The following is a 20,160-nucleotide window of genomic DNA, read 5'->3' on the forward strand; positions in this document are numbered from 1 at the left end:
TACTCTTAATGAGTAGAGAAGAAACTAAGCTATGATTTAAAAACACAACCATGAATTCGATCAAGGTCAAAATAAACTTGGAGATAGCAAGGAGAACTCAGAACCCAGGGAGGAAGTACGAGGGGGCGCACAGGCAGGGCTGGACGGGGGCAGAATGGGAGTGCAAGGCCCACTTTGTGCTGACAAAGGGAACGTGGGGACTTACAGTCAGAGGACAATCAAGGATGTCAACACTGCTCTCTACACCAACCTAACGGCCATCGCCACCACAGAAAGGAAAGCCAGCAGGAGAGAAGAAGGAATGGAAATTCAGAGCACTCCGTTAGACGTTACAGCTTAATTTTAACACCCCTGCTGACCCGCTGCGTTGAAGAGAAAAGCACACAAATACGCTAAGGTGATCTAAAAGGGCTAGATGGCATCAAAGTCAATCCAATACTACACTACTATATATAAAATAGATAACTGATAAGGACCTACTGTATAGCACAGGAAACTCTACGCAATACTCTGGAATGACCTATATGGGAACGGAATCTAAAAAAAGAGTGGATACAGGTATACGTATAACTGATTCACTTTGCTGTGTAGCAGAAAGTAACACAACATTGTAAATTAACTATACTCCAAAAAAATTTTTAAAAAACAACAACAACAAAACCCAATACTAAGTCCTCTTCCAGCCTCTTGAAAACAAGAAGGCAAGGATGAGGACACCATCGGAAACAAGTTAAATGGCAATCCAGAAGGAACTGCCCTTCCATGGGTCGCAGAAAGCCATGCTTTCTTCCTGATCAAAACAGGAAGGTCCATCTTTTTTCTTCTTGGATCAGATGAAAACAAAAGGCCCAACGTTCTTTTATAATTCCTTTTCTTTAATAAAAATGAAATTATTGCTTTATTGACACACAAACAAAAAAAAAAGAAAAAAATTCTCTGTGCCTAAGTCAGCCTATCGACTTAACCATTTTTAAAATAAGTTAGAAGGGACAGTATATTTCCAACATCTACTACAGCAATTATTATAATGAGCTGCTTAAAATATTTATCTTCTGCATAAGAGTGTGGTCTTCTCAAGGGCACAAAGACTGTCCTTTTCATCTTTGCATTCTCAGCCACAGCACAATGGTTGGCACAGAGTAGGCAATGAATGTTTCATAAAACATCCCGCTACCCTCCTAAAGGAACAGGAACTTGATCAGAGAGAAAACAGAAAAATCCTTGTCCACATAATGGACTTTTTTTTTTTTGCCCAATATTAAGGAATGGTTTGAGTGAATGTGAGAATCTATGGAGAATATTTTATACCATTAGGATGATATAAAAGTATATAGATAGATATGGATACAGGCATACCTCAGAGATAGTGCAAGTTTGGTTACAGACCACCACAATACAGCAAATACCACAATCAAGTGAGTCACACTAATATTTTGGTTTCCCAGTGCACATAAAAGTTATGTTTACACTATGCTATAGTCTATTATGTATGCAATATATTTTGTCTAAGAAAGCAATGTACATACCTTAATTTTAAAATACTTTATTGCTAAAAAATGATAACATCATCTAAACCTTCACAGACTCATAATCTTTTTGCTGATGGAGGGCTTGAAATTTTGCAAGAATTACCAGAGACACCATGTGAGCAAATGCTGTCGGAAAATGGTGCCAGTAGACATGGTCGATGCAGGGTTGCCACAAACTTTCAACATGTAAAATAACACAGCATTTGCAAAGCACAATAAAGTGAAATGCAGTAAAACGAGGTCTGCCTGTATGACATGGAAAGATGTCCACAAAATCTTCTTTAGTTTTAAAAGCAGTTAAAAAGAAACAAAAAAACAGTGCATGCCGTATGATCACATCTAGTGAAAAAATGATGTCTGCAGGAGAGTCTTTGCACAAAAAGCAAGAAGTAGGACCATGACAGTCCCACAGATGTGTGTAGTTGCAGTGGTTCCCTCTCTGGGAATGCAATTATAGGTTTCTTTAAAATTTCTTCCTTTGGAATCTGTATTTTCGGATTTTTCTATCAAATATTTTAACTATAAAGGGGTTTGTTAAAATAATCCTTATCAAAGCCATAAATATTTGTAGAGAAATTTGGAAGGGATCTGACCAACTTCTTTGCCATGAAAATAATAAAATAAATAATGGCAACCAGTTGTAAGAAAAAGGATCCACTTGCCCACCTAATAGCCATCCCCTCTCCCACAAAACAAGCACCCCTTCCCTTTGTTTGGGCAGGAAAAGGGAGAGTCTCCAATACCTAGGAGGCAGGGGAAAGCATGACCCAACCCCCCCACCTCCCAGGGAGGATGACAGGGGAACATCCACAGAGGATGCAGTTATACCCCAGGTCCAAGTTCACTGCTCTCTCAGGCAGGCCAACTCAATGAATGCAAAACAAAAATATCGCCCAGGTCTGCCTGCCAAGTAAAAAGATCTGACTTTAGTCATATTTTTCTTCAGTAAAAGCAGAAATAAGGTATAGGTATTTAAAATCCTTCAAAATTCATTAACATTTTGAAAAATAAAGAAAATCCAGATAATAGAGTCCTACCAATGTGTTTGAGCCCAAGTTGGAAAGAAATGTTGAAATAAATAAAATGTTTTGACTGAAGTGGAATTTTATCCAATGTCCAAAAGCTTTAAAAAGACAAACAAACAAACAAGAAAAGGGACATTCCTGTAAATCCAGTAAATAAGTGTTTAGAATTATGTTTTAATCTGATTGGAGTAAGAAAATGGGCTTGATGTCTTTCAGGTGTCAGTAAGTTCTTTACCAGGCAAATACAAGGCCATTCTGCAGGTGATGTCTCCTTGACCGGCGTTCAGTGGGATGCTTTGCAGATAAGAGCAAGAATGAAGTTGGGATTCTAGCTTTGACTCTTATCAGCTCAGCAATCGGTCAAGTTCTCTACTTCCTTTGACTCTCAATTTCCTCATTTATAAAATGGAAATAATAAGACTTTCTATAGATATGAGAATTAAATGAAATGACGTAAGACACTGAACATGGCATGGTGCATGGCAAACCCTCAAATATTATCACTGGTGACTGGCTTTGGGAAATTTTCCTGTTTGCCAAAAAAATTCAGACCTTTCAATCTTTCAAAACACAAGCCAATAACAATATATAATATACAGCAAGATGTCACCAACTAGCTTGATCTTCTGCTTTAAAGGCCTCCACTGATGTTCAGAAAATAACAACAAATAAACTTTTCTTCATTATGAACTCAAAATAATTTTGAGCCAACGCTCTCTTAACTCACTAAAATGTACTTTAAAAATTAAAAATCGAAATATTCATTTTCTTGACCAACAATAATCACTGATTCATCTTAAATTCAACATAGTTTATAAAGTCCAAGTTAATTTTCTATCAACAAGTATCATCATTTTTATTTCAAAGACTAAATTAGTCATATAATACTTTGGATTTTCTGCTGGTTGATATACACCCTATCTTTCTTAGTTGAATTGTTTTCTTAAATGGTTTAATGTTATTAGACTACCCTTTGTGATTTATTATTAATATAGCAATATACAGCCAAACTGTACCATGTCCGTCTCATGGAGCCTAATTTTTCAAAAATAAAAAATGATTTGATTAGCGGAATCCAAACCTAATGTTAATGGTATTCCTAACATAATGGTATCCCCCATTATGTTTTCATTGTTATCATTGTCCTGGAGTCAGCATAGATTGGCATCTAATTCCCTATTTTTCCATGGTCGTTCAATTCCAATTCAACAGATTAACAGTAGTTTCAGTGTAACAGAAAGATGCAAGGTGTATGCATCTTACTCGTGTCTAGATGCAGAGATCCAAGTGAAATCGTAGCACTTGGGGTGAGCATGAGCTTTCATTTCCTCTAATCCAGCCACAGGAAAAAAGACAGTCTCAAGAGGTCCGATCAGCATTCTGACCTAGCTCTTGACCCCACTCTACAAGCAGCCATCAGTGGCCTGGCCAGTAGAAGGATCAAGCTTCTCAATGCCCATGTCAGGTTTATGTATGTGCTGCCCATGTCAGGCTTGTGAACATGCCCAGGCAATTGGCTGGGATGATGGGAATTATCATGAGCCCATATTTAGATATAAATATAAAAGGAGCGGCCCTACCCATGATCCCACTTAAGATCTGCAAAGTCACCCTTAAAAATCCAGCCTGGAGCATAGGCTTGGGGAGGACAGGCACCTCCTGGCTCCAGCCAACACCAAACCAAAAAGCACAGGAAACTAGAAAGCCACTCTACTTACTGTGCAAACATAGCCCCTAGGAATGAGCAAACAATCCTAAATTGAAAACAAACCAGAAACCTTCACATTTAGCCACTGAGATTTAAAATCCTTGGCAACGAAAAAATAAAGTAAAAAAATAAAATTCTTGACACAGTGTTCAGTAGCATGCTAGCTTTCTAAATTCTCCTAAAACAATTTATTGATAACTGTCATCAAGCTCCCCAGTACACCTTCTAAAGGTTGAAAAATCTCATATTTCCATCGAGTTTGTAAATGCAGTAAATTGTGACCAAGGTAACAAGTATGTTATGTTGATGGAAAAAAAAACAGGAATGGATTCTGAGGTGTGAACCAAATTCTAAGACATGCAAAAACCCACTTCTTCTACAACCACTTGATAATAGTCCTTTCCCTAGTTGAAGAAGAACCTGTCTTCTCACCTTCCCATCTCACACCTCCCTGGGGAAAGCATGACAACTCTCAGGGTCTACATTTTTTCATCAGGCAAATGGGGACAATCCCTCTCTGGACCCAGTGAGTATCCAATGAAATGACAGAAGATCACAGGGGCTTCTAACTCTGCATCCATCACAGAGGCAGAGCTTCATCTTTATTTCATCTCTTTGTTCTGGGCTCCTATGTTGGGTCTCATGTGATGAAAGGGCTCTACCACTGGAACACTCCTAACTTTCCTCATCAGACAGGGGCTTGCCCATCTCCACCTAGTTCCCACTGGATCTGTGAATGATCTCAGGCTGTCCAGGCAAACCACTGGGCAGCAAGGAGCCCCACAGGAGTTCCTGGGATGGGAAGGGGAAGGCTCTCTCTGCACCAAAAGTTGCCAGCACAACTGGGCACAGTCTTTAAGACAAAAGAAGTGCAACTTACCTGCCTCTTCTCATCAGGAGCCTTCAGGAAAAGTGCATTAATCACTGCAATGGTATAGGTTTGGATTTCTTGATCTGTCCTGTAAAGACACACAGTAATACAGAAAGTCAGAAGAGGCTACCCCTGAGTTAGACCATGATAAAGCTCATGATTATGTCCCCCCAAAATAATGAGAGAGAAAGCCAGGACCTAGAAAACGCATTCAGCACTGAAAAAATATTTCGACCATCACGAGGCTCGAAACACAGTGAGGGGACAATTACTATTGCTAGCCAGGCAAAACACGCTCAGTGGAGATCACCCAGACATACAGGTGGCCAGCTGGCTCTCTCCACTTCTCCTCTATTAGAGTCAAAAACATGGACCAGGGGATGTATGTGTGTATGTGTGTGTGTGTATGTGGTTTTCTGTCTGATGCATGAAGTATACCTGGGAATAGTCCTGGGTATTCCCTACATTCCTGAGCTTATGATAAAGGAAACTGTTTTGTCACCATGACAATAATATTACATATTCTAAAAATCTATTTCTCAAATAGAAACTTTTTTTTTAATTTAAAATCTTTATCGGAGGGCTTCCCTGGTGGCGCAGTGGTTGAGAGTCCGCCTGCCGATGCAAGGGACGCGGGTTCGTGCCCCGGTCCGGGAGGATCCCACATGCCGCGGAGCGGCTGGGCCCGTGAGCCATGGCCGCTGAGCCTGCGCGTCCAGAGCCTGTGCTCCGCAACTGGAGAGGCCACAGCAGTGAGAGGTCCGCATACCACAAAAAAAAACCCAAAAAAACAAACAAAAAAAACACTTTATTGGAGTATAATTGCTTTACAATGTTGTGCTAGTTTCTGCTGTACAACACAATGAATCAGCTCTATGTACAATATATCCCCATATCCCCTCCCTCTTGTGTCTCCCTCCCACCCTCCCTATCCCACCCCTAGGTAGTCACAAAGCACGGAGCTGATCTCCCTGTGCTATGCAGCTGCTTCCCACTAGCTATCTACCAAATAGAAACTTTTAAATAACAAAAGAATAGGTTTTTATGTTTACAAATTTGCTTTTCACAGGAATGAAATCGGAAATTTCAAATAAAGCCAAGATCTAATGTTAGCTGCATGGTAAATAGTAAATAAGAAGGACCCAAGGCTAAGGACCAGAGGCCTATAGGCTATATTTAGAGATAATTTAGGAAGAGGCAGAGCTTAGAACACAGTCTTTGGCAGGATGAAATTCTAAGCCCAGTGCCCCACAGCCCGGCTGTGTGGCCTTGGACAAGTTCACAGGGTGTCCCTACACAGTTTCCTCATCTGTAACACTGGGTAAAAACACTCCTATTTCAAGGAGCTGCCTTTAGGATAAAATGAGGTAATGCATATAAAATCTTTAGTACAGCACTTGGCAAATGAGAAACTCTCCACTTGGCAAAGCACTCTATAAATGCACAGTGATGCCCTCGAGATTCAGAGAAAAGATACAGACTTTTAAGTTGATACAGTTCACATTCAGGGACATGTGAAACTGGTATTATTTCCAGAGAGATTTCACACAAAATCATCATTTTAGAGCATATGTTAATTTCCCCTGAGGCCACAATCCATAAACTGTGTTACTTAACATTTTACATTCTAGTCACCATACCCCCTCCATATGAAGGAAACGTCTAATGCACTTTGGTAGTTTATATTATAAACACAGTCAACATTTTCGGTAGATTGAGAACTACTGAATACTCCCTCGCATCCCCATCCTACACCCCCAACCCAAACAGGCCAATCAGGTTTCTTCTTGAAAATCTGCCAGTGTGACCTGAGAGACCAGGGGCAGCAGTTACTGGGAGCCAAGTCACGTGACTGCCAGCCAGTACGCTAGAGAAAAGGCCTGTTGTGAAGACTCCAAGGAGGCCATAGTTTCTGTCCTTCCCAAGGCTTAGCTACTTAAGTCATTCCTCGGTTCTATAAAGTGCGCCAGTATCCTTTCAATAAACTCCCTGTCCTAGCTCAGGATGCTTCTTGCCACCTGCAATCCAAATACTTTAATTGATAAAGTGGCATTGTACAAGGGATTCCTTCTCAGGCTTGTATCATCGGAGGCAACCTTACTAGTTACCTAAGCATAGAGAGAAGGAGAGATCCCCAAAGACCGAAGTCTGCTAGGGCAGCTGTCTCATAGCTCAAGCCTCTTAAAAAATTCGTATATTATAGAATACAGCAATCAAAGGCCATTGTAATCACCTGGAGCCTAAGAAAGAAGTCTGGCTTTAAAAATTCCTAATTAAGTATGAAAATTCTCATTATATCACAGAAAGCACTATTTTATATGATTAAGGATAAAGACTGTTGAGAACTTAAGAGAACAAATTGTCCTATTGTGTCTTATTAAAAGTAAAACTCTACCGATATCTACCAACATTGATCAGAAGTGAGTGCCTACCAAGGCACTGGGGGCAGACCAGTGACAAAAGCAAACAAGGGGAGCACCCAGGGGCAAGTAACTGTGCCATGTCAGTGTGATGGGGGACAAGCATGGGACATGGTTTGATTATATACCAAATCAAGGTTCTTTTTCTGTGTATTAGTCAAACCAATATGAAACCTTTCCCAGGGGGTTATGGTGGCTGTCCACCTGAAGCATTTTCCCTTCCCACTGTGGTGGAGTCAATCTTGCTTACCCTTGAAGATGGGGAATGAGTTGGCCGATAGTGATCTCTTGCGCCACCTTCTGGTAGAGGTCATGGCTGTTGAGCACCATGGACTCCAGAATGGCCAAGGACCGCTGCAGGATGGAGACGTCTATGGCTGACTTGTTGACAAAACTTGCTATCTGAAAACCCAAGCGGGACACAACTCATGGTAAGCAGAGCAAAGAAGTAGAGAAGGGAGCAAATCAAGTAAATCGGGAGCTCATTTAAGAAACACCAGACACCGAGGACGAAAAGTACGTGGAATAGTACTATTACAGAAGAATAGTCAGAAACGCATGGAGTCAACAATGATTGTTCACCAGCTTATTACAGACCACTATTTATATCCTATTTCTCTAGCTCAGTAATAAGCAATCTTAAAAAGGAAACAGCTTCAAATAATTACTTTGTCTGGCGTTTCTGGAATGATTCTTCTGAGTTTCAGCTTTCAGGGGCAGACAATTTCAACACATATATTGTAAGAACTCTTGTGTTTCTTTGAGACAGTAATTTCAACATATACTAATAGCCATTCCCTTGCATTTCCAGGCTACTCCTTCACCCACACGATCTGTGGCTTTTATGTTCTTATTATGCTCCTGTTACATTCTTGAGGGACTCACACAAATCACACTTGTCAACACAATGCAACTGGCAACTTTTCACTCACTGGCTATTCTCCTTTTTATTCAACGGAACACTCAGTGAAACACTCTTTCCCCCATTCTTCCAATTCCTTATGGTTAAAATAAATTCTTCTCATCTCTCTCAAATTTAGCAAACAGGAAAACATTTAAATTAGAAGTGTTAAAAGTTAAAATAGTCGTTTAAGCTCTAAAATACATTCCCTAAGGAATTAATCACTAAAGCCTCAAGCATAATAAATCACAATGTAAGAGGGAAGTAAAATAAGCATTAGAATAATGGATCACAGTAACCCAAACACATGGGTACCATGAAGGTTTTATTTTAGAGGCCTCATTAAAAGTTCTTACTGTCTGTTGACAACTCGCACTAAAACGCTGTTATTATATCATCATAATGACTGCTTTCTTAAAAGCTAAATAATTTGGTTCCATGACAAATTGACACTTACTGCTCCCCCCCCCATCAAAACTAATTTCTCCCTTTCTGCTGTCTCACTGTCCCCTTCTCATCCTCTCTCCATCATTGTACAAGATAAAATGCAAAAAGGACCATGACAACTGACAGTTACCAGCTCAACTGTTTTTAGCCCAATGACTCCCCAGTGAAAGTAGGGGTGAGGGGTACAGATATCAACACCCTCTGTGCCTCCAGATACACCTGGATCTCAGGGGGTGAAAAATAAATGACATGAAGAAATAAAGTAACATTATGATTTATATTCCAAAAAGCTATTATTTTATAATACAGACTACAGGAAGAGTATGAGAACTTTAAGATTCTCAAAAGACTGCTTTAGCTCCCTTCACAGCTAGTAAACTTCTCTAATCTGTTTACTGTCCCTGCCAAGCCCTCGCCTTAATCCTCATAGATGGGTCAGCTCCCCTATGATATCTATCATGCCACCTTTCCTTCTCTAAGGCCAACTTTCTCTCCCCCAAATCCAATGACCCTCATACCGTGCTCATGGTTTAACACCTAACTTAGATCTCTTCTAAATAGAATATAAATTCTTTGACTTCCCCACCAGCACCACCCCAACCATTTTTCATTGTCCCAGTATAATTCTTGGCACTTAGTAGAAAACTGAAGAACTCACAAAGAAGTGCATTGACAATAACTCTTATTTCTCTGCACTAGTTCTATTCTCCTTCCATGCTCCTTTTCTTGTCTCCATTTAGTAAATTTGGATGTACCTTTAAGACTCCATGGAGAATCCTCCAGCTGAAAGCTGATGGTCAACCTCCCTCCCCCACCCTCTAGCCTTCATCCCTTCTTTGCATTCATTCAAGTAATATGTATTGACCATATGCTATGAAACAGGCTTGCACTGACCTAGGATCTGGAAATCAAGAGATGAGCAAACACACATGATTTTTAAATTCAAGGACTTTATAATCTAGCACAGACAGATTAAAAAGTCATTTACGGGCTTCCCTGGTGGCGCAGTGGTTGAGAGTCCGCCTGCCGAAGCAGGCGACGTGGGATCGTGCCCCGGTCCGGGAGGATCCCGCATGCCGCGGAGCGGCTGGGCCTGTGGGCCATGGCCGCTGGGCCTGCGCGTCCGGAGCCTGTGCTCCGCAGCGGGAGAGGCCACAGTGGTGAGAGGCCCGCATACCACAAAAAAAAAAAAAAAAAAGTCATTTACTATGAAGTATGTTACGTGCTTATTCTTGGCATCCAAAAGTATACCTCCACTTAGACATTCCAACAAAGCCTAAAATTAAATGGGCTAAAAATCAATCTCATTGACTTCTTATTCCTGCCTTCTCAAGTATCACCTTTCTCGAAGTTTGCCATAATCATTAGTGATTAATAGTCTTAGTTCCCTACTTTCTATTTCCGTGGACACATTTGCAATGTCTCCCCTATGATACATGTTCAGTTGTATATACATGACACTGGCCCACGGTCCAACTCGTTCCTGGGTTACTAAGACAGCATCTTCTTCAGTTTCCTCTATATTCAAGATTTCCCTCTAATACAAATTTACCCTTTACTTCCATAAATATCCTGTGACAGTATTTCCTTTCTTGAAATACTCAATCAAAACTCTCAATGTTTTCCTGGTATGAAGCACACACTTTCTTATAATGGGTTTTAAAGTTCTCTGCAAATTATTAACTCTCACCTGCTCCCAACAGGCTTATACAATGATGGTAAAACAGGCTATGGTCTTTGCTTTCATTCAGACATTGTACCCCACATATATATTCCATTTCCATTTGCCATTTTTATATATTTCTCTCTCATGAAACTAATCCATTACCTTCCTCAAGGTATTGTTTAAAGTTAATCTTTTCCATCACTTCAGCTCTTCCTTGACACATAGATCCCATCTCTTCAGCAAGCCTGAAGCAGGATACAAAATTTTGTGTAACACACTAAGCTGGCAGAGAGCAGGCACACAACTCACTAGAGTCCTATGCACAATTCTGTAGGAGATCCTAGTCGTTTTTTGAAACTAACTTCTATCTTTTGCCTTATTTTGTCAATAGTTTTAACTAGACATCTAAATGACCCAATATTGTCAACTAATGAGTACTAATAACCAAGGCATCAGGGCTGATTGAGCAAACATGATGACTGTAGACAGGTTTCTTATTGGTGCCTGGACGAATTTGTGACTGTATAAATGTTATTTTCTATGTCTAGTTTAAAAACTATAGATCGTAGTATAGCTTATAGAAGGTTAAAGATAGTCTGGTTAAATTTTAATTTCCCTTGTCTTCCCAAAAGTCAATAATGACTTCCTTCGCCTTTAAATTTTTCCCAGCTCCATTTCTGTACTTTTGGTCAATACAGGTGAGCCGGCCTAAATCAATCAAAGGACAGCTTCTTGAAAGTAGGTCTGTATCAAATGGAAAAAGAGGTAGGAGGAACTACAAGTAATTATATATATTACCTCCACGTGCTTCCACTCATTTAAAAGTGCTACCGAAATAAAACATAGGAATATTTGGGTGACATTTTAGAAGCTATGGGTCATCACATGAATCAATGATACAAATTATTAAAATTACATAAACACTTCTTTGAATCACTTAGATTGAGATCTTAAAATTATCCTAAGTTATCAAAACTGAAAAGATCCATGGAGAACATGGAGCTCCACTCCCATATTTTAAATTATCTGGGCAGAGGCCCATAAATCTCTCAAGTTTTTAAGAGGAAAAAATTATTGGGTCTCTAAGCTGAAACTGGCTGGGTGTTTATCCAGGCACTGAAAATACTGCAGGGTGAACCAGGCCCTCCTGCAGAGCTAAGGTTTCAAGAGCATTTGTATAAAACTTTCCTTCCAAGAAAAATCACTGATATTATACTTGGCTAGGGGAAAACCAACTGGTAGCACAGAAAGTTCTAGGTTTTTTTTTTTTTTTTTCATTTCTTTCCCCTCCATGCCTTCTGACCCTCTCCCTAAGAAGCCAAGTCTTTAAAAAGCAACAATGTTATATATTGGCATCAAGAGATTCCAAGTTTCAAAGTGTTTATGAAATGATGTTATTTATTACAGAAAAAGTTTGTAAACTAGAATCTAGATTCACACATAACAAAATAGATAGTGGAGAAGGAGACCAAGGCTGGCAGGGGAAAAATATTGCTCCAAAGTCGTATGAATTTGGCATTAATAGGAAGCCAAGTCTGGACCACAGAGATAAGCATCTTTTGTCGGCGCATTTCCTAGTTGATTTTTGTCTAGATAAAGCTCCATTTAAAAGACAGTTGCCTGTATACAATTCCTGGGTTGTCAAAGTGCTGAATTTGATCCAGCTAATGAATAAAAAAGTTAACCTTACAAAAACTATCAATTATAAAGTCATTTTCTGATGACCACTTTTTTTTTAATTCACATAAGGAGTTGACATTTAAGTAGCAATGCAAAGGAAGCAGAATGGCTAGGAATGAGGATAGCATATATTAAACGTGCTGCCTTTTGAAAAATATTTAATTTTTAACTTAAACTGCCAAAACTGCTAGTCTGCTTCCTTAGATCTAATATGATTTTTATTTAATTTCAGTGAATGAAAACTGTTTTCATAAGCAGTTAGGAAATTAGATTATTGTCATTCTCTCTAACCACATCTCACATCATTTAAAGAAAGACAGCTTTGTAATTCCTTTATATTCATAACTGAATTTTTAATTGAAATATATTTAAATACAGTGGCACAGTATTTTTTTTTTTCTTCAAGTTTCAGGGTTTAAAAAAATGCTTCCAAAGCAAATTTCACTCATTCATTTCACAGAAACGTATTAAGGTCTTATTCTATGCCGGGTTCTAAGGATAGAAACAGGAAGAAAGTCACGGTTCCACCCTCCAAGGACTCATGGTCTCTTGGGAGAGCCAGTCAAAAGAACAAGAAGTCCTCAGAAATGTGGTAAGTGCTGGGATAGTGGCATATACAAGATCCAAGGAGAATGGGGAGCAGAAGAAATCAGTTAACTCTGCACCAGTGAGGTCAGGGAGGGCTGAACAACAGGTAACGCTGCTTCAACAGGACTATTCTTCAGGAGCTGTTCTTTCCATCGCTTAAAACACAGGTGCATGATGATGGGGGAGGGAGCCCTGACCCGGGGGACCAATGACACCCCGCTCTCTATAACCTCACTCAATCTCCCCAAGCCATTGTGTCCTCATCTCCTGACCAGGAATAGAAAGACTAACTGCTCTGTTCCGCAAAGGATTTGCTGTGGGGATCAAAAGAGATAATGTGGGTGAAAGCATAACATAACTTCAAGGAATTCACGTTCAGAACGGCACTGTTTTTATAGCAAAAGAGGCTCTAATATCAGAAAAGCTAAGCAATTTGGATGTAGGAAAGAAAGGCCTGCCATAAATTCAGAATGAACTGAAAAATTCTGTTAAGTATAAAAAATGTGCAAAACCCAGTATTTTTAGATTTGAACTTACTTCCCCTAGAACTTTTATTTTAAATTGAAGTCCAGTTGATTTACAATATTCTGTTAGTGTCAGCACAGCAAAGTGATTCAGTTTTATATATGTATGTGTACATATATACGTGTGTGTGTATATATATATATATATACACACACACATACATATATTCTTTTTCAGCTTCTTTTCCATTATAGGTTATTACAAGATATTGAATATAGATAGTTCCCTGTGCTCTACAGTAGGTCCTTGTTGTTTATCTATTTTATATATAGTAGTGTGTATCTGTTAATTCCATACTCCTAATTTATCCCTCTCCCCTTTGCCCTTTGGTAACCATAAGTTTGTTTTCCATGTCTGTAAGTCTGTTTTGTAAATAAGTGCATTTGTACTATTTTTAGATCCCACATATAAGTGATATCATATAATATTTGTCTTTGTCTGATTTACTTCACTTAGTATGATAATCTCTAGGTCCATCCATGTTGCTACAAATGGCAATATTTCATTCTTTTTACGGCTGAATAATATCCCATTTCTCTAGAACTTTTATCTTGGAAAGAAAAATTACAGCAATTTTTTCTCTGCATTCATAATCTAATGCTTGCATTTCCTGTCACCACCAAAGGAAAGTACTTCCTAACATATTAGGATTTCCTTGGTTTTCTCTTCTACAGTCATTTCTCCTTTTTTTATCAATTCATACCACTGACAAATATAGGCAAAAAGAGGCTTCATCCTTCTTTGTATGTTTTCTAGGTGGTTCCCATTACTTGTTTCCCTCGTAGGAAAAAGGGATTCAGAGGTGCGTCAAGAAGGCCCTGGGTTCCCAATCGGCCCTCCTCTGAAAAAAATAGGCAACATCATGAAGGCGTTCAATCTGTGGGGCTTCTGCTCCCAACACCCTCAATGAACAGACTAGGGGCTCTTCTATGCTCTTCAATTCAAGGCAGTGTCTCCCTCCAGGTACTGACTAACTTCAAAAAGAAAAGAGATAACTTCACAGTGGGGAGACCCAGAAGATACCACCTTATCCACATAATCAAGGTCAACATCACCATTAATAAGCATATTAACTTCTCATACCCCAATGTGATGCTCTGAAAAGGGCACAACATTACTTCTCTAATATTCTTGCCGAAAATGCATAACCTTAATTTAATCATGAGGGAAATATCAAAAAACCCAGACTGAGGGACGTTCTACAAAATAACTGACCAGTATTCTTCAAAATTGTCCAAGTCATGAAAGACAGGGAAAAACTGAGGAAATGTCACATTGGGAGACACGCCAACTAAATGCAGTCTTGGATCCTGGATCTGGTCCTTAACCAGAGAAAGGAAATTGGTAGAAAAACTGCTGAAATCAAATAATGGTAACAGTATTACACCACTGTTAATTTCCTAGTTTTGATAATGATATATTATTATGCAAAATGTTTAGGGAAACTGGTTGAAGCTTATATGGAACATTCTGTACTGTTTTTTTTGCAAATTTTCTATAACTCTACCATGATTTCAAAATAAAAGTCTTTAAAGACTCAAGTGACTCATACTGGATTTTGCTTTGATTTTCCAGCTTTTGCACAGACTCTGAAATTCTTTATTTTAGACAACCCTTCCCAGGAATCTAGATACACAAATACAAATACAAAGAGAGGAAAAATAAGTTAACAAATTAATAAATAATAATGATTCTTGATTTAATACTACATTTAATAGTTATAAAGTCAGGGCTATTCACTTTTGGTTAGAACACTGGAAACAGAATTGTAAATTTGCAGACACGTCTTTATTACTATTCAACGCTGGGAATGGTAGGGTCTCTTCTGCCCTCTCTCCCCAAACCAGGTCCACCTTTGCCTGTACCTTCATTAGTTTCCTCCTAAGGAAAGTAGGAACCAATCGAATTAGTTGATCTCAGAGACATTTATTGCACCAAGATTACCAGTAAGCAGGCTTACTCGGCCTAAGAGGCATGGATCCAAGCACACCTTCTCTTACATTCCTGCTTCAGACCCAGTCATATAATAATCAGTATATTTTGCCTCTTTCCCTTTTCCTGAACACCTGGTTAAGGGGAGAAGGATTGGGAAGGACAGCAGGAACTCTACTTAGACCTTGAGAACAGCAGAGTCCAGAACAGGGGCTCAGCAGATGCTTCTCTGATTTTAACATGTCACCTTGATTTTCCTTGACTACGGGTTCTCATGTATTATACAATCTCTTATGATCCCAGTGGGAAGAAAACATCATTTTTCATACAGAATTTAGGTGCCCTGACCCCCACATACATAATACTATCAAAAACCACACTCACACTTTAACACAAAGAACTAAAAGAAACCATTCTAAAATATGCTCAAACCAGAGAAAAACATCTGTAAAAGAAGGAAGTGATTTGACCTTGGGAAGCACAATCTGAATTACCTTCTTAATGAATGCCACCGAAAACGTATCCCAGGACACTATTCCGTGGTCCATCAGCTCCACAAAGGCCGTCAGGGTGAAGGACAGCATGTCTCCAAAGCTGGAAAACACAAGATGGTATAAGGGTGATGGGCCCAAGAGCTAAATACAAGGGAAGACAGAAGTGAGAAAGCTTTAGAAAGCTGAATACAAGCAGAACTGTAAGAGATCGCTGGGATAAGCAGCTGGGCCACAGGCAATGTCCTTGCAAACATGAGTCAATAGGCAGGAGGCAGGTGGCTTCACAGAGGGGAGCCAGGGCCTCCGTGGGACACAGCTGGGCTCACACTCTCACTCAGGTGAGCTGTGTTGTACTGGGCAGGTCCCTAATCTCCCTGAGCCTCTGTCTTCTCTGCTGAAAAACTGGATAGTGAAATCTATTTCATCACAGGGCTGCTTGTAGAGCACTTAATAAAGTGTGTAACATACAAGAATTCAGTAAATGATAGCTTAAAAAAGCTTCCCAGCAAACAAAAATTAGGAAGAGGGCAATATGCTTCTTTTATTATCTCTGGGTATCCAACAGGGAAGATTATAAATAATTCTATTAACAGTATTAGCATTTTGCAAAGGATTCTTGTGGTCTATATTTGTGTGTGTGTGTGTGTGTGTGTGTGTGTGTGTTTGGGTGAGTGCATTTACACACACACACATAGATACAAATATATATGTAAGTAAACATATTCATTTCTATATTACACTGGCCAGCATTTTATCTTTAGTTAATAGGCTTTATATAATATCTTTCTAGAATATTATACACAATAACTGTTTGCTGGCCATAGACTTGCTGTGATTCAAAAGGCTGTAGGAAGGGTCTCATGAGTGGGTTAGAAGTCTAAGCAGAGATCAGGCAAGCTCAAGTAAAAGAACGGCCTTCTAAACAAGCTCCACCCGTGACCCTTATCAGACAATACCCTGATTTCTAGGGCTTTCAAAACAACACTGAGAATCTTTTACAGAAACTCACCTCTACTGTAAGTTATCACCATAATAAATAGTAACTCAAAACTCTCAAGAGAAGTACTTTCTCTTCAAGTACATTGAATTACGCCCACCAGGATCTCCACACTATATACACCACACTGATTCATATGCTTGATTTTTTAAAAATAAAATTAGTTGTTCAGATTCTTAATCTGTAGACTCTTATATATCACAATTGCTACACTACAAAGTCTCATAAAGTGTCTAGATTGAATCTTCCCATCCATTTTCAATTAATAGAATAGGAAACAAGCTCATATTTCTTTCTTTTTTTTTTTTTTTTGCGGTACGCGGGCCTCTCACTGCTGTGGCCTCTCCCGTTGCGGAGCACAGGCTCCGGACGCGCAGGCTCAGCGGCCATGGCTCACGGGCCCAGCCGCTCCGCGGCAAGCGGGATCCTCCCAGACCGGGGCACGAACCCGTGTCCCCTGCTTCGGCAGGCGGACTCTCAACCACTGCGCCACCAGGGAAGCCCTCATATTTCTTTTAAAACAGCTTCACAATTTCCCTTCTTCCTAGTGTTCTCAGCCCAGCCTCAATAACAGACCTGGAAAATTCTGCATCATCTCCGAAGCTGTGATGCTGAAAAGAGACCTACCAAAGAGGAAGTGGCTCTCAGGAAAGGACCGTGATCCCAAGCTGCCGGAGATCAGAGGGGATGAGGTGCGCCTGATAGAAATGGCTAAGCGGTTGGTTTCTGGAGTCAGACAGCAGAGGCTACCCTCCAGCTCTCAGTGGACAAGGACACATTGTATGCCTCGGTTTCCTCATTTTATAAAAATGAGGACGACAGTGATGCTGGTGGTGGTGGGGATACCTCACTCAGAGGATTGCTGGGGAAATGAAAGGAGCTACCATACCTAGAGCCCTCTAAGCACTGTATAGCACATGGAAGGCAGTATGTGAATGTCAGTTATTATCATTATGCAAAGTGGTATTTTAAAAAGGTACATAAAGCCCATGATTTTCAAATGTCTGTCTTCATTGTGTCAAGAATTCTCTGTCCTTGGAGAGAGGAAAAAAAAAAAAAAATTGCAAGAAAAGCCAAACGTTTCAAGCCAGAGAGAAAAGCAGCAAATATTTTTTTAAGGCTTTTCTGAGTCACAGGCGGGCAATCCCAATCATACAGGGTGGCATCAGAGAATCATGCCCCAAAAAGGAAATTCCAAACCAGAAAACTCAAGCTTATTTTAAGAAAACAAAAAAAAAGCAGAAAGATAGGCGGAAAATGGATTAAAAATACTAGCAAGAAAGGTTATATAAAAATTCCAGAATGGCTCTTTCTACAGACAATGAGTCCTAAGAAAATCCAAACATTAGCTTGCAAAAAAAAAAAAAAGGCAGGAAATTGCCTCAGGAAAATAAGAGAGCCAGGAAATAAAAGCAATTAGTAAGATTTATTAACAGATTATGTAGGCATTAGAATTACTGTGAAAATATTATTACATAATAATGTATAGAATTATTAGTAAACAATATTAGCTAATTTATTATTTTATTATATTATTAGTGATAAACCATATTAGCAATTTTTTTACTTATAAAAAGGAAAAAACAACCACCAAGTGATAACGAATGGCTGACATCTGTTTACACCTGGCACGCTAAAAGACCTCAACTGTTATAAGATGCCCATCTATAAGACATTGGAGGATGGCATTTGTGACCTCCACACAGTGCAAAAATACTGCCTCAGTATTGTCACTAAAAGAACAAGCAATGGAACGGGCAGTGAAAAAGGAGTAACATGCTGCTGAAATCAAACTCTTCTTTATATTCCCTGTAGCTGGGACTAGAGATGATATTAGTCTTCATTAACTGCTTTAAAAGCAAAAGATAAATTGTATTTATGCTGTCTAATTATCTGAATGCAAAATGACTCTGCTCCTTGCTCAATGGACTCATAATCCAAATGGCCTTAGTAACATCTGGGGATTGTCCCTCAAGTGTTCCAGAGCTCTGCCTACAGGCTCCTCAGACAGGCTGCAAGGACCTGGGAAAAAGATGGAGAAAAAGGGAAAGAGTATTGTTTGGTTTCCAAACCTCCAAGCTGCTCTTGGGACCAGGATTTAACTCCCCAAGGTTGTTAAGGAGTTGGAGCACCATTTCTGAGAGTGCAGCTAGGGCTTTCTGTGCTTTGTGATAACCCATTAACGTGAACGACTGACAAATGAGAGAAGCTTCTTCACATCACACCAAGGTGCCCTGGAGAAGGAGAGCTCTCTTGGTCCATCTAATGTTTTATATAAATGTTATATAATTTATATTTATATAAATATTATCTAATTACATTTAATATATTTAAATATATAACTATATACTCTATGGATATAATGTTATTAGACATCTATTATATATAATCATATATATGTATCTTATAAATATATAGATATAAATGTTATTAGATATACTGTTTATATGTTATGTTATATATTATAAAATATATAATATGCATATATACTATATTATACATATAGTATATATATGACATATATAATTCATTATAACTGGTTGCTGGATGGCATACTAGGTTTACATGAGGGAGAATTTTTTCAAAATTCAACTTCAAATCCTTAGTTGCAAGAAAAGGAGAGCCATGCTAAAACTGTATCACCTTCCAAATCAACGGACTCAATCATCTCATTTCAAATGAGGCAGCTATAAAAGCTCTTCTTGAACCCTGACACAGATGCTTATTTCACTGCTAGAGGAGTGACTCAGGCTCCAAGAGGGAAGGCAGGAGCCGGGGTCCTGTCTCTGAAATCAGTGCTGGGTGCAGAAGATCAAGGCTAAAAGGACGACAAATATAAAGCAACCACATGGCACCTGCGGGGAGCATTTTTATTTGTTTGGTTTATTTTTTTTAGAAGGTGCCAAGCTAAAGATTTTGCAGCACTGACTGACACAAATTAAGCCGACTGCAAACTTTACATGCTGGTTGACAGCCATGTCACAGCCAACACACCATGTGTGCTGGAATGATTCAAATAAATATTTCTCATCAATTCAGTAGAGACCCTCTTCTTTCCAACAAAATTCAGCCAATCTCAAAGCATTTAAATTTTATGCTGCTAATTTTATAAAAGAATAGTGCTTCCAAATGTCTCCACTGGGTGTCATGCTCAAAAGAGAAGCAGAGAAAAGATGAAAATAAAGACCAGTTTCAAAGATATTAATAAATCATACTGAATATATCCCTAATTGCCAGAATTAATGAATATAGTTCTACCCTGCCCTTTGAGTTTTCCCTAGTATTTTATTTTGTTTCTGGTAAAACTTATATACACTGAAATGTATGGATTTCTGTTGCCCTTCAGACATTCCCCTACCCTTTAGAATCACAGCATT

General features: G+C 39.1%; 1 protein-coding gene across 3 annotated transcripts in view; it reads right to left on the reverse strand.

Annotated features, from left to right (window-relative positions):
• Positions 1-20,160, reverse strand: part of ELMO1 (engulfment and cell motility 1) — a 547,030-nt gene that overhangs the window by 341,748 nt on the left and 185,122 nt on the right. For 2 of the 3 annotated variants that reach the window (XM_060020724.1, XM_060020723.1), the window contains 4 exons: positions 15,787-15,886; positions 7,804-7,955; positions 5,143-5,221; positions 206-250 (listed from right to left, as the gene is read on the reverse strand). In XM_060020724.1, the coding sequence (XP_059876707.1) occupies positions 206-250; positions 5,143-5,221; positions 7,804-7,955; positions 15,787-15,886 (376 nt within the window). The remainder of the gene's footprint in view (positions 1-205; positions 251-5,142; positions 5,222-7,803; positions 7,956-15,786; positions 15,887-20,160) is intronic. The other variant, XM_060020725.1, reaches the window with a different exon arrangement.

The sequence above is a fragment of the Delphinus delphis genome, chromosome 9 (assembly GCF_949987515.2).
Source record: "Delphinus delphis chromosome 9, mDelDel1.2, whole genome shotgun sequence".
Classification (NCBI taxonomy): domain Eukaryota; kingdom Metazoa; phylum Chordata; class Mammalia; order Artiodactyla; family Delphinidae; genus Delphinus; species Delphinus delphis.